The sequence below is a fragment of the Macaca mulatta genome, chromosome 1, assembly GCF_049350105.2.
Source record: "Macaca mulatta isolate MMU2019108-1 chromosome 1, T2T-MMU8v2.0, whole genome shotgun sequence".
NCBI lineage: Eukaryota > Metazoa > Chordata > Mammalia > Primates > Cercopithecidae > Macaca > Macaca mulatta.
The window spans coordinates 189,517,826-189,533,878 of NC_133406.1; the positions used below are offsets into that span (position 1 = coordinate 189,517,826).

General features: G+C 37.8%; 1 protein-coding gene across 1 annotated transcript in view; it reads right to left on the reverse strand.

The window, feature by feature from the left end:
- Positions 1-227: 227 nt before the first annotated feature.
- Positions 228-16,053, reverse strand: part of C1H1orf185 (chromosome 1 C1orf185 homolog) — a 69,176-nt gene continuing 53,350 nt past the window's right edge. The window contains exons 4-5 of the mRNA XM_077983190.1: positions 2,366-2,402; positions 228-666 (exon numbers count right to left, since the gene is read on the reverse strand). Coding sequence (XP_077839316.1) covers positions 362-666; positions 2,366-2,402 — 342 coding nt within the window. The 3' untranslated portion in view covers positions 228-361. The remainder of the gene's footprint in view (positions 667-2,365; positions 2,403-16,053) is intronic.

The window sequence follows — 16,053 nt, forward strand, 5'->3', positions numbered from 1 at the left end:
AAAAATTTTAAATATTTTTCTCTTATTTGTTGACATACACTCATTTTACTTAATACGTCTTTGGATGAGAGTTAAGCTTAATGTTCATGACATCACTCTAGTTCTTCCTAATTTTGTTTCTAGAAATAAGAACCAGTAAGGGAAGTAGAGCTACTCTATTGTAAAGAAGAAAAAAAGTAATATTAGTATGGACATGTTAAGAGACTCAGAAGCTGATAATTCAGTTTCAACTTTACCCGATTTCAGTGTATACAAGGTTTCAAAAGAAAAAAGTCATTCCGTATTATGTGGAAAGTTTTGTATTTCAACCTCTGTGTTTCTTCATGAACATTTTCCCTTAATGTGGTCATCTTTTTGATCATCATAAAGTGTCATTCAGTACATTTTCAGCACCCTCTTCTAATGAAATGGTTGACAGGTATGCAAATACTTTTTCCATTAGAGGTTCCCCGAGAGAAGGCATTGGAGAGTTCCTTTTCACTAGAGAATCATCAGAAAACCAGTCATCAGCTGCTTCTACACTTCGGCTGTAATAAGACTCAGATGGCAATGTTGATAAGCTTAATGTAACATTGCTGCGATTTGTTGCAGAGCTGGTCTCTGAGGGATCACAAATGACACTTTTTGTTGCAAGGCGGGATTCATCTTTAGAATGGTCTTTAATTGCTGTAAAAACATAGATTTACTATGAATATTATATATTCATGAGCCAACTCTTAATTATAAGGACAATGTCAGAATGGGCAGGATAATGCTATAAAGAAATAGTTGCTATCATCATCCACACAGTGTTATATGTAATTAGGAATTAGCAATATTTTCATGATAATCAAGAATAGAAAAGACTATTCTAAATGAAATCAACCTGCTTAAACAGAAAAAGACTAATTAGGCTAGAAATGTTTCAAAATGTTCCTTAAAATCAGAAAAGACTGATTGCCTTGTTTTAAAAATAAATTTTAACAATACTGGTATAATTAATAAACTATCATTTATTGCTTACTCAATCTGTGTAAATATTGCATTACAAATTCAACTTTCTGAGAAAGAAATAATTATTTATGATATTAGAAATAACTACTACAGTAATCTTTAAAACTCAAAACCAAGTAAAAACCATTTGTAAGATACATGGTTTCTACTTGGAGCAAAGGATTTTATAACTAATTTGTTTCATTTTAAAATAAGGACAACTCAACATCAAAAAAGAAAAGTACATGCCTCCTTAGGCATGTATTAGAAAATACTTGGTCTGCATTGGGAAGGGTGTATGAATTGGCTTTATACCAATAATAGTAACAAACCTTCCTGTAGAGACTTTCAATTTACAAAGCATTTTGATATACTTCTATGTCTTATTTATACTCTCAATAATTCTTCAAGGTAGTTACTGTTAGCACCACTTCATGAAAATAATAAACAGACTTAGATAAATGACCCATTACAGATCAGATACAAAATAGATTTTAGCCTAGATTCTCATTCTTTGTCTCATGCTTTTCCCATTATAATATTTAGGCTGCACATTTGCCATTAAGATATGCTGTTTTAGAAAATACAATATCTATAAAATATTCTATAATACCTTTTATAACACTTCACATATTAACTTTTCTTTTTAAAAAACTTCTGTATAAGGCCATTCTTGCAAACATATCTTTTTTTTTTTCTTTGAGACAGAGTCTTGCTCTGTCACCCAGGCTGGAGTGCATTGGCATAGTCTTGACTCGCTGCAACCTCCGCCTCCCAGGTTCAAGCGATTCTCCTGACCCAGCCTCCCAAGTAGCTGGGATTACAGGCCTGCACCACCACACCCAGCTAATTTTTGTATTTTTAGTAGAGACAGAGTTTCACCGTATTGGCCAGGCTGGTCTTGAACTCCTGGCCTTAAGTGATCTGCCCACCTCGGCCTCCCAAAGTGCTGGGATTACAGGCATGAGCCACCACGCCCGGTCTAAACATATTAACTTTTGTATTTTCTACATTTTTAAAGCTCTGTAAAATATCTTGTTATCTTTTATATTCAGCATCTCTAAACTTATGTAGGAGGTAATGTTTTGAGGTACTAAGATGTGATATGCAATATCTTTTTATCCTCAAGCATTACTGTTAGACATTGACTATGGTAACTTTGGGTACAAATAAGAGATAAAAATTAAAACCTCACATTTTAGTTTAAGATATGATATTGCAAGTTTCATTTTTTCTAAAAAATTTATGCCCTTTTACATAATAATAATGCTTCCCTTACATTTCATACCATTAAGATACTTAAATGACATTTAGGATAACCTCTTGATTCTTCAAGATGTGAATTGCTAAAGTTCATTAAGATTTCTTCTAATAAATTATTGAGAAAAAATACCTTTTATATGTGCTGCTTCCTTTTTTCTTTGCTCCTCCTACATTAAAAAAAGTTATTTGTATTTTAAAATCAGAGTAGTTTTTATATAACTTCTTTCATATATTTTATATAAGAGTAACACATTTTGACATTATAATTTTTTAATGGAAAATGTTTCTTTCCACAGTAAGAATTTCTTTCACCAAAATATATTGAGAGAAAAGAAAAAGTTGAAGTATCATCTGAAATGAATTTGGATTGGTCCAAAGAGGCGGTCTTCAGGATAAGGAATAACAGGTCAAATAGGATTCGTTCTCTCCATCCTCAGCAACTTGGTCAGAACTAGAGGAGGCTAAAAAATAATTAGAATCCCTAGACTTGTTTAATGAACTAACAGCAATAATAACAAAAAAGTGAATTCTGGTTGAAGGTCTTTATAGAAATAGGAATATTATTTTTATTTTTTTAGAGACAGAGACTTGCTCTGTCACCCAGTCTGGAGTGCAGTGGCATGATCATAGCTCACTGCAGCCTCGAACTCCTGGGCTCAAGCGATCTTCCTGTCACAGCCTCCTGAGTAGCTGGACTACAGGTGCGCGCCACCATGCCTGGCTTGGGAATATTTTTTTTATCACAAATAAAACATTGTTTAAACAATATATTCCAGATATGTTCTGGGAATTGTAGTGGTGTAGTAGTTCTCAAACTTTAGGGCATTAGAATTACCTGATGTGCATGTTAAAATTCTGATTCTTGATTATAATATCAGACTCTTCTGAAACAGATTCTCTAGAAATGGGGTTGGGAATATGCATTGTAACACATTCTGCAAGTGATTCTAATTCAGGTTTTTCTTAGATCACTAGATAAACAATAGGCTAAAGCATAGAGCGTTTGGGATGGAGTGAGTGAAGATGAAGCTGGAGACACTTCATGTCTTATGTTGTGGGAGAAAATGTGTCAGTGCTCTGTGCTGATCTGCATTTGCCTGTCTCCCAAAAAAGCTTATTTGGGATACTTATATTCATTTTATTAGAATAAACCTCTTTTTTTTTTTTTGAGACAGGATCTCATTCTGTCACCCAGGCTGGGGTGCAGTGGCATGATCACAGCTCACTGCAGCCTCAAGTTCCTGGGCCCAAGTGATCTTCCTGCCTCAGCCTCCTGAGTAGCTGGAACAACAGGTGCATGCCCACCATGTCTGGTTAATTTTTTAAATTTTTTGTACAGGTGGGGTCTCACTTTGTTGCCCAGGCTGGTCTCAAACTCCTAGCTCAAGTGATTCTCCCACCGTAGCCTCCCAAAGTGCTGGGAATTACAGGCATGAGCCGCTGCACCCAACCAGCATTTTTTACAAAGCCAACTTTAATTCTTTGTCACTTTCACCTTTTATTAACAAATGCCAGTATGGGCTTCCTGACCTTACCTTGTCTAGATTTAAGACCAATTCATTCTGTGACTCCTGTATAAATTACTTTAGAATATTCCTTCTCAGAGTTTGATGTGCTGACAGATTACCCTGGGAGCTTGTTAAAATGCAGATTCTGACTCGGTAGGTCTGGGTTGGAGTATAAGAGTCTGCACTTCTAATAGGCTCACCTAGGTAATGTTGATATTGCTGATCTGGGAACCAAATACTAAGGCCCTAGACTGATTAAAATTCTACCCAAAATAAGGGAATGACAAATGGGCATTCTTATATACTGCTACATGTACACAGGTAGAATTTTTTCTAGTGAAACTTAATAAACCCACTTCTAGAAATTTATTATGCCAAGTCAATAATTTAGGTTTTGTATAAACATTCAGCTACCAGAATATTCACCCAACACTGTTTTTTAAAACCTGCAATTTCAAATCCCAAGCATATGGCTGGGTGCAGTGGCTCACGCCTGTAATCCTAGCACTTTGGGAGGCCATGATGGGTGGATCCCTTGAGCCCAGGAGTTAGAGACCAGCCTGGGCAACATAATAAAACCCCATCTCTACAAAAATACAAAAATTAGCCGGGCATGATGGTGCATGCCTGTAGAGCCAGCTACTCTGGGGGTTGAGGCGCAAGGATCTCTTGAGCCCAGAAAGTCATGCCTGCAGTGAGCCATGATCGTGCCACTACATTCCAGCCTGGGTGACAAAGCAGGGCCTTGTCTCAAAATAATTAATTAATTAATTATTAAAAAATCCCAAGAGTAAGGAAATAGCTAAATGCATTATGATACATAGATATTAATACAATGTATATTCTTTCAACTGTTAAAAATGATGCTATATATCAGTAGTTATGAAAAAATTCAGAAAATGGTGGGAATGTATCAAAAAGACAGAAGAACAATCTTGAAGCCGTACCTACTAACTAGATTTGGGAAAATTTGGGCATCTAAATAATAGTAGTGATGGATTATAATCTACTGAATGAAATAGAAATCCACAAATCCATAGTGGTAATAAAACGACAGAGAAGGGACAGCTGCTTCCTTACATTCACAGAATGCTAAATGACAATTGTGGATGGGAATGGCAGAGCTGGAAAATCACCATTTTGCTACAGTTTAGTTAAGATTTACTCAGGCACAAATAATTTTTATAGCTAGAGAGTAAAGTTTGACAAAGAGAAGGATATCTGTGTGGTTTCAAAGTGTCTTCACACAGGTCGTTTATTTATCACAAAGGTAAAATATAGGAATAATACAGTGTGGCAAAAACAAAAAACAAACATCTTGATTGTGCGATCAATCTATAATCTCTAATTAATAATACTCAGGAGTGAGGCTGGCACGGTGGCTCACACCTGTAATCCTAGTATTTTGGGAGGCTGAGGCAGGTGGATTACCTGAGGCCAGGAGTTTTGAGACCAGCCTGGCCAACACGGTGAAGCCCCATCTCTACTAAAAATACAAAAATTAGCCAGGCATGATGGTGCACACCTGTAATCCCAGCTACTTGGGAGGCTGAGGCATGAGAATCTGGGAGGTGGAGGTTGCAGTGAGCCTAGATTGCACCATGCCACTCTAGCCTGGGCCACAGAGTGACTCTGCCTAAAAACAAAAATAAAAAAACAAAAAATAATAGCAGGAGTGAACCAGAGAATATCACTATAGCTACCAGGCACATTAAATAAATAATAAGGGCATATTATGAACAACTTTATACCAATAAATTAGACAACTTAGATGGTGTGGAAAATCCCTTGAAAGGCACAAATTACCAAAACTCATTCAAGGAGCGATAGTAACATGAATAGCCCTACATCTACCAAAGAAATTGAATTCATAGCTAAAAACTGTTCCACAGTGGAAACTCTAGATGACTTCACTGGTGAATTATATCAACCATTTGATGAATAATTTATACCAATTCTATAGACAATTGAAAAAGGCAAAAATCCACAGATAAACACTGTATGCCTTCAGATGTGATAAACTAAATCTGATCACAAGGAAAAGCCAAATTGAGGAGCCACCTATTATGTATAAAATAACTGTTGTGGATTGTTCAAAAATGCCAATATCATGAAAGACAAAGAAAGGCTGAGGAATTGTCCCTAAATAAGGAAGACTGAAGAGACATGACAACTAAATGCAAATGTGATTCTGGGCTGGATCCTGTACTAAAGGGAAACAATTCTGTAAAGGACATGATTGGGATAACAGACAAAAATGGAATATGGATTTTAGATTTTATGAAAACATTGAATCAATATTAAATTTCCCCAATTTGAAAACTAAGCTACAAAAATATAATAGCGTATTTGGGCTGGGCGCAGTGGCTCACACCTGTAATCCCGCACTTGCACTTTGGGAGGCTGAAGCAGGCAGATCACTTGAGGTCTGGAGTTCGAGACCAGACTGGCCAACATGGTGAAACCCTGTCTCTACTAAAAATACAAAAATTAGCTGGGCCTGGTGGCACATGCCTGTAATCACAGCTACTTCAGAGGCTGAGGCAGGAGAATCGCTTGAACCCGGGAGGCGGAGGTTGCAGTGAGCCTAGATTGTGCCACTGCACTCCAGCCTGGGCAACAGAGAGATACTCCGTTTCAAAAGAAAAAAAAAATTATATATATATATATGAGAGTATTTGAATCAATATTAAATTTCCCTAATTTGAAAACTAAGCTATAATAATATGAGACAGTGTCTTTGTTCTTAGTATGTACACTGAAGTATTAAGGAATGAAGGAAAAGAATATGCATTCTACTTTCAAGTGGTTCAGAAAAAATATACACACACATACACCCATTTGACACAGTTCATAACTCCCACCTCTTAAACACCTTCTTCACTAGGCTTTTGGGACACCTCTTGGTTCTCTTTCTACCACACTGACTAGTGCTCAACCTCTAAAGTTTGGAGTACTTCAGGGCTAATTACAAGTACTTGATTTTTTTTTTTAAGATGGGGTTTCACTGTCTCGTCTAGGCTGGAATGCAGTGGTGCAATCACGGGCTCATGGCAGCCTCAACCTCCTATGCTTAAGCTGATCCTCCCACCTCAGCCTCCCAAGTGGCTAGAACCATATGCATGTGCCTCCACACTCAGCTAATTTTTTTTGGAGGTGTAGAGATGGAGTCTGTCTGTGTTGCCAAGGCTAGTCTTTAACTCTTGGGCTTAAGTGATCCTGCTGTTTTGGCCTCCCAAAGTACGAGGGTTATAGACATGAGCCACCATCCCTGGCCTTATCTCTTCTTAATATCACTGTACACGTCTGTTGAACATAGCAAAACTTCAGTAGAATTCTTCCCATTTCTCTAGTTTTCTAGAGGAAAATTTATTTCCTTTAAATATTTGTGTTCTCTTCTCCATTTCTCCTTACTGAGATATAATAATTTACTTTGGGTGAGTCTGATCACTGATTCCTTTGAATTGGATGGGGCTAACCTATCAAAAGTCTGAGCTCAGAAATAATGCAACTAGAGCAGAAATCAATAAAACAGAAAACAACAAAGAAAATCAATAAAACAAGTATATAGTTCTTTGAAAATATTAATAAAATTGATAAAACTCTAGCCAGAACAATTAGGGGGGAAAAAGGGAGAAAACACAAATAAATATCAGAAGTGAGCAAGAGAATATCTCTACAGGTACCAGATACATTAAATAAGTAATAAAGTAATATCATGAACAACTTTATGCCAATAATTAGACAACTTAGATGAAGTGGAAAATCCCTTGAAAGGCACAAATTACCAAAACTCATTCAAGGAGAGATAGTAACATGAATAGCCCTATGTCTACCAAAGAATTTGCATTCATGGCTAAAAACTGTTCCATAAAGGACACTCTAGATGACTAGTGAATTATACCAACCATGTGGAGAATAAATGATACCGGTTCCACACAATTGAAAAAGGCAAAAATCCACAGATGCAAAGAGCCAAACAAATCACAACCAACATTAAACATAAATAAAGCAATCTAAACCTAAGATACACATTAGAAAAACTGAACAAAAATGAACTATAATTAGACTGCTAGTATTATTTCAGTGGCAACGATGAAAGCCAGAAGGCATATTTTCCCTCTACTAAAAGAAAAGGAGTGTCAACCTATAATCCATTGAAAGAAGGAGAATAAAAAAGGTCATTTTCAGATGACCAAAACCAAGTGAGTTTGGAAACAAAAGATACCCGCTAAAATAAATTCTGAAGGATGTAATTTGCACAAAAAGAAAAGTCATCCCAGAATAACAGTTTTGATGTTGAAGGCATGAAAGACAATGAAAGTGATCAAGTTGTTGGTAAATCTAAGTAAACATTGACTGTATGGTACCTGTATGTAGAAGAGCGCGTTACTGCTGCTAATTATTTGCCATTCTCAGTGAGCTAATTATACTTTTTTTGTATCACTGACATCAAGCTTGACTAAGAAATTTACTTTGGCCAATAAAATATGAGCAGAAGTGACTAGATAGAAGCTTTAAGGGCCAACACTGTGGTTCCACATCTCTCTTCTGTCACAAGGAAAGGATGTTCTAGGATAGAGACTATCCCTTCAGCTTGGATACCAGAATGAAAAGAACATGCCAAGTAGAGCCAATGCTGACCCACAGATGATATGTAATGTGAGAAATAAACCTTTGTTGTTATAACACACTAAGAGTTTGGGTTTGTGTGTTACTGAAGTGTTACTGAGAAAAATACAAAAATGACGATAATGGTTTGTACAAGTTTTAAAAAAATAATGAAAATCTAAGACAACAATAGCAACTCTAGGGGGCACCATTATATTGTATTTCACCCAAATAATTGTCCTTGTCACACAACACTGTGAAGTAATAGATTTAATAGTTAAATATTTTCCTGCAAGGGCAGTTTAAATCCAAGACTATTTGAGCCTAACAGACATTCAAAAAACAAATAGTTACTCTTTTACAAACTATTCAGAGTATAGAAAAAGAAGAAACCCTCCCCAATCATTTTATGAGCCTAGCATAACCTTGCTACAAAGGTCTGACAGCACAATATAGGAAAGAAGATTTGGCCAGCTGCAGTAACTCATGTCTATAATTCCAGTGCTTTGGGGAGGCCAAGGTGGGAGGGTTATTTGAGGCCAAGCGTTTGAGACCAGCTTAGCCAACATGGTGAAAGCCCGTCTCTACTAAAAATACAAAAATTAGCCAGGTGTGGTGGTGAGCACCTGCAATCCCAGCTATTCGGGAGGCTGAGGTGGGAGTATCTCTTGAGCCCAGGAGTTCGAGGTTATAGTGAGCTATAATCATACCATTCCACAGTAACCTGGTTGGCAACAGTGAGTCTCTGTCTCTGGGAAAAAAAGGAAAAAAAAAAAAAAAAAAAAAAAAAGAAAGAAAGAAAGGAAATTTGAGGCTGATTTCATTCATTTACAGACATGTAAAAAAGTAAGTAAAATATTATCAAATCAAATCATCCACATGTAAAAGAAAAGACATCATGGCCTGAGCGCAGTGGATCATGCCTGTAATCCCAGCACTTTGGGAGGCCGAGACAGGCGGACCACTTGAGGTCAGGAGTTCGAGATCAGCCTGGCCAACATGGTGAAACCCCATCTCTGCTAAAAATACAAAAATTAGCTGGGCATGGGGGCGCACACCTGTAATCCCAGCTGCTTGGGAGGCTGGGACAGGAGACTTGTTTGAACCTGGGAGGAGGAGGTTGCAGTGAGCCGAGATTGCACCACTGCCTGGGCGATAGAGCAAGACTCTGTCTTAAAAAATAAAATTCTGGGCCGGCATGGTGGCTCATGCCTGTAATCCCAGCACTTTGGGAGGTGGAGGCAGGCGGATCGCGAAGTCAGGAGATTGAAAGCATCCTAGCTAATACGGTGAAACCCCATCTCTACCAACAATACAAAAAATTAGCCGGGCGTGATGACCAGCGCCTGTAGTCCCAGCTACTCGGGAGGCTGAGGCAGGAGACTGGCATGAACCTGGGAGGCGGAGCTTGCAGTGAGCCGAGATCGCAGCACTGCACTCCAGCCTGGGTGACAGAGTGAGACTCCGTCTCAAACAAACAAACAAACAAACTCTGAAGATGAATGGTGATGATGGTTGTACAACGTGAATGCACTTAATGCCACTGAATTGTACACTTCAAAATGGTTAAAATAGTAAATTTTGTTATGTGTATTTTATTACAATTTTTAAAATAAAAATAAGTAATGTACAAATATAAATAAGATTTCTTTTTGATTTAAATATATATATTTTTTAACTTTTAGGTTCAGGGGTACATGTGCAGGTTTGTTACACAGGTAAACCTGTGTCATGGGGGGTTTGTTGTACAGATTATTTCATCACCCAGGTATTAAGCCTAGTACCCATTAGTTATTTCGTACTGATTCTCTCCCTTCTCCCACCCTCCACCTTCTTATAGGCCCCAGTGTGTGTTGTTCCCCTCTATGTGTCCATGTGTTTTCAACATTTGGCTCTCACATATAAATGAGAACATGCGGTATTTGGTTTTCTGTTCCTGCATTAGTTTGCTGAAGATAATGACCTCCAGTTCCATCCATGTTCCTGCAATGGGTATGATCTCATTCTTTTTTATTCCATAATGTATATGTACCATATCTTCTTTATCCAGTCTACTACTGATGGGCATTTAGGTTGATTCCATGTCTTTGCTATAGTGAATAATGCTGCAGTGAACATACACATGCATGTGTCTTTATAATCGAACAATTTATATTCCTTTGGGTAATAGCCAGTAATGGGATTGCCGGGTCAAATGGTATTTCTGTTTTTAAGAATTGAGGAATTGCCACACTGTCTTCCACAATGATTGAACTCATTTGCACTCTCATAACAGTGTGTAAGCATTCCTTTTTCTCTGTAGTGTCACCAGCATGTTTTAAAATTTTTTTATTATTTTTTATTTTTTTGAGACAGAGTATCTGTTGCCCATGCTGGAGTGCAGTGGCATGATCTCAGCTCACTGCAACCACTGCCTCTTGGGTTCAAGTGATTATCCTGCCTCAGCCTCCCAAGTAGCTGGAATTACATGCGTGTACCACCACACCCAGCTAAGTTTTGTATTTTTTAGTAGAGATGGTGTTTTGTCTTGTTGGCCAGGCTGGTCTCTAACTCCTGACCTCAAGTGATCCACCTGCCTCAGCCTCCCAAAGTGCTGGGATTACAGGCATGAGTCACCATGTCTAGCCTTGACTTTTTAGTAATAGCCATTTTGACTGGTGAGATGGTATCTCATTGTGGTTTTGATTTGCATTTCTCTAATAATCAGTGATATTGAGCTTTTTTTCAAATGATTCTTGGCCACAGGTATGTCTTCTTTTGAAAAGTGTCTGTTCATGGCATTTGCTCACTTTTTAATGGGGTTGCTTGTTTTTTTCTTGTAAATTTGTTTAAGTTCCGGATAGATGCTGGATATTAGACCTTTGTCAGATGCATGGTTTGCAAACATTTTCTCCCATTTATAGGTTGTCTGTTCACTCCGTTGATAATTTCCTTTGCTGTGAATAAGCTCTTTGGTTCAATTAGATACCATTTGTCAATTTTTGCTTTTGTTGCAATTGCTATTGGCATCTTCATCATGAAATCTTTGCCCGTTTCTATGTCCAGAATGGTATAGCCTAGGTGGTCTTCCAGGGTTTTTATACATTTGGGTTTTATTTACATTTAAGTCTTTAATCCATCTTGAGTTAATTTTTGTATATGGTATAAGGAAGGGGTCCAGTTTCAGTCTTCTGCATGTGGCTAGCCAGTTATCCCAGCACCATTTGTTGAATAGAGAATCCTTCCCCCATTGCTTGTTTTTGTCAGGTTTGTCAAAGATCAGATCATTGTAGGTGTGTGGCCTTACTTCTGGGTTCTGGGTTCTGTGTCCTGTTCCATTGGTCTATGTGTCTGTTTTTGTACCAGTACCATGCTGTTTTGGTTACTGTAACTCTACAGTATAGTTTGAAGTGGAGTAGTGTGATGCTTCCAGCTTTGTTCTTTTTGCTTAGGATTTCCTCGGCTACTCAGGCTCTTTTTTGTTCCAGTGAGCTCAGATCACGCCACTGCACTCCAGCCTGGGTGACAGAGCAAGACTCCATCTCAAAAAAAATCAAAATCAAAATAGAAATAATAAAATAAAATGGTTTTTTTTCTAGTTTTATGAAGAATGTCAATGGTAGTTTAATAGGAATAGCATTGAATCTATAAATTGTTTTGGGCAGTATGGCCATTTAAACAATATTGATTCTTCCTATCCATGAGCATGGAAGGTTTTTCCATTTGCTTGTGTCATCTCTGATTTCTTTGAGCAGTGTTTTGTAGTTCTTCTTATAGAGTTATTTCACCTCTCTGATTAGCTGTATTCATAGGTATTTTATATGTTTTGTGGCAATTGTGAATGGGATTGCATTCCTGATTTGGTTCTCAACTTGACTGTTGTTGGTGTATAGGAATGTTGGTAATTTTTGCACATTGATATTGTATCCTGAGACTTTGCCAAAGTTGTTTATCAGCTTAAGGAGCTTTTGGGCTGAGACAATGGGATTTTCCAGATAGTGGATCATGTCATCTGCAAATAGGGATAGTTTGACTTCCTCTCTTCCTATTTGGATGCCCTTTATTTCTTTTTCTTGCCTGATTGCCCTAGCCAGGACTTCCTGTACTATGTTGAGTAGGAGTGGTGAGAGAGGGCATTCTTGTCTTGTGCCTGTTTTCAAGGGGAATGCTTCCAGCTTCTGCCCATTCAGTATGATGCTGGGTATGGGTTTGTCATAGATGGCTCTCATTATTTTGAGGTATGTTCCTTCAATACCTAGTTTATTAAGACTTTTTAACATGAAGTTGTGCTGAATTTTATTGAAAGGCTTTTCTGCATCTATTGAGATAATCATGTTTTGTTTTGTTTTGTTTTGTTTTTGACAGAGTTTCACTCTCGTTGCCCAGGCTGGAGTGCAATGGTGTGATCTCGGCTCACCACAACCTCCGCCGCCCAGGTTCAAGTGATTCTCCTGCCTCAGCCTCCCGAGTAGCTGGGATTACAGGCATATGCCACCATGCCTGGCTAATTTTGTATTTTTAGTAGAGATGGGGTTTCTCCATGTTGGTCAGGCTGGTCTTGAACTCCCAACCTCAGGTTATCTGCCCTCCTTGGCCTCCCAAAGTGTTGAGATTACAGGTGTGAGCCACTGTGCCCAGTCCAATCATGTGGTTTTTTTTTCTTTAGTTCTGTTTATATGATGAATCACATTTATTGATTTATGTTGACCCAACCTTGCATCCCAGGAATAAAGCCTACTTGATCACAGTGAATAAGTTTTCTCATGTGCTGCTGGATTTGGTTTGCCAGTATTTTGTTGAGGATTTTTGCATCAGTGTTCATCAAAGATATAGGCCTGAAGTTTTCTTTTTGTTTTGTGTCTCTGCCAGGTTTTGGCATCAAGATGATGCTGGCCTCATAGAATGAGTTAGGGAGGAGTCCCTCCTCCTTAATTTTTTGGAATAGTTTTAAAAGGAATGGTACTAGCTCTTCTTTGCACATCTGGGAGAATTCAGCTATGAATCCATCTGGTCCTGGGTTTTTTTCTGGTTGGTAGCCTGTTTATCACTGACTGAATCTCACAACTTATTATTGGTCTGTTCAGTGATTAAATTTCTTCTTGGTTGTCTTAGGAAGGTGTATGTATCCAGGAATTTATCAATTTCTTCTAGATTTTCTAGTTATGTGCATAGAGGTGTCCATAATATTCTCTGATGGTTATTTGTATTTCTATGGGTCACTGGTAATACCCCCCTTGTCATTTATGGTTGTATTTATTTGAACAATCTCTTTTCTTCTCTACTAGTCTAGCTAGCAGACTATTTTACTATTTTTTTTCAGAAAACCAACTCCTGGATTCATTGATCTTTTGAATTTTGTGTGTGTGTGTGTGTGTGTGTGTGTGTGTGTGTGTGTGTCTCATTCTCTTTCAGTTCAGCTCTGATTTTGGTTCTTTCTTGTCTTCTGCTAGCTTTGGGATTTGTTTGCTCTTGGTTCTCTAGTTCTTTTAGTTTGATGTTAGGTTGTTAACTTCATATTTTTCTAACTTGCTGATGTGGGCGTTTAGTGCTATAAGTTTCCCTTTTAATACTGCCTTAGCTATGTCCCAGAGATTCTGGTATGTTGCACCTTTGATCTCATTAGTTTCAAAGAACTTCTTGATTTCTGCCTTAATTTCATTGTTTACCCAAAAGACATTCAGGAGCAGTTTATTTAATTTCCATGTAATTATATAGTTTTGAGTGAATTTCTTAGTCTGTTTCTAATTTGATTGTGTTTTGGTCTGAGAGATAGATTGTTAGGATTTCTGTTCTTTTGCATTTGCTGAGGAGTGTTCTACTTTTTTTTTTCTTTTTTTTTTTTTTGACAGAGTCTTGCTGTGTCATCCAGGCTGGAGTGCAGTGGTGCCATCTCAGCTCACTGCAACCTCTGACTCCCAGGTTCAAGTGATTCTTCTGCCTCAACCTCCTGAGTAGATGGGATTATAGGCACATGCCACCATGCCTGGCTAATTTTTGTATTTTTAGTAGAGACAGGGTTTCACCATGTTGGCCAGGCTGGTCTCAAACTGTCTGCTTTGGCCTCCCAAAGTGCTAGGATTACAGGCATGAGTGACTGTACCCAGCCAGAGTGTTTTACTTCTGATTATGTAATTGATTTTAGAATACGTGCCATGTGGCAATGAGAACAATGTATATTCTGTTGTTTTTGGGTGAAGAGTTCTGCAGATGTCTATCAAGTCCATTTGATTCAGTGCTGAGTTCAGGTCCTGAATGTCTTTGCTAATTTTCTGTCTCATTGATCTGTCAAATATTGTTAGTAGGGTGTAAAACTCTCCCACTACTATTGCGTGGGAGTCTAAGTCTCTTTGAAGTTGTGTTTAAGAACTTGCTTTATGAATCTGGATGCTCTTGTGTTGGGTGCATAGATATTTAGAATAGTTAGATCTTCTTGTTAAATTGAACCCTTTACTATTAAGTAATGCCTTTCTTTGTCTTTTTTAAACACTTGCTGGTTTGAAGTCTGTTTTGTCTGAAACTAGGATTACAACCCCTGCTTTTTCTGTTTTCCATTTGCTTGGTAGATTTTTCATCATTCTTTTATTTTGAGCCTATGTGTATCGTTGCATGTGAGATGGGTCTCTTGAAGACAGCATATCAATGGGTCTTGCTTCTTTTTTTTCCGGCTTGCTACTGTGTCTTCTAATTAAGACATGTAACCCAGTTGCATTCAAGGTTAATATTGATATGTGTGGATTTGTCCTGCCATCACTATGTTAACTGGTTATTTTGCAGACTTGCTTACGTGGTTGCTTTATAGTGTCACTGGTCTGTATACTTCAGTGTTTTTGTAGTAGCTGGTAAGGGTCTTTCCTTTCCATATTTGGTGCTTCCTCCAGGAGTGTTTATAAGGCAGATATGGTGGTAACAAATTCTCTCAGAATTTGCTTGTCTGAAAAGGATCTTATTTCTCCTTTGCTCATGAAGCTTAATTTGGCCAGATATGAAATTCTGGGTTGGAATTTCTTGTCTTTGAGAATGCTGAATATTGGCTCCCAATCTCTTCTGACTTGTAGGGTTTCTTTTGAGAGGTCTGTAGTTAGTCTGATGGGCTTCCCTTTGTAGGTGGCCTGACCTTTCTCTCTAGCTGCCTTTAACATTTTTCTTTCATTTCGACCTTGGAGAATTCAATGATTATGTGTCTCGGGGATAATATTCTTGTGAAGTATCTCACTGGAGTTCTCTGTATTTCCCTGAAAGAGATGGATTATATCCTGAAATATATTTTCCACACTGGTTCCATTCTCCCCATCTCTTTTGGGGATACCAATGAATCATAAATTAGGTCTCTTTACATAATCCCATATTTCTCAGAAGTTTTATTCATTCTTTTTTCTCTATTCTTGTTGACTAATTTCAGAAAGCCCATCTTCAAGCTCTGAGATTCTTTCCTCTGCTTAGTCTATTCTGCTATTAATACTTGTGATTGCATTATGAAATTCATGTAGTGTGTTTTTCAGCTCTATCAGGTTTGTGAGGTTCTTCTCTATACTGGCTATTTTGTCTGTCAGCTCCTGCATCATTTTATCATGACTTTTAGCTTCCTTGCACTGGGTTTCAATGCACTTCTGTAGCTCAGTAATCTTCATTACTATTCATATTCTGAATTATATTTCTGTCATCTCAGCCATCTCAGCCTGGTTCAGAACCTTTGCTGAAGAGGTGATATGGTCATTTGGAG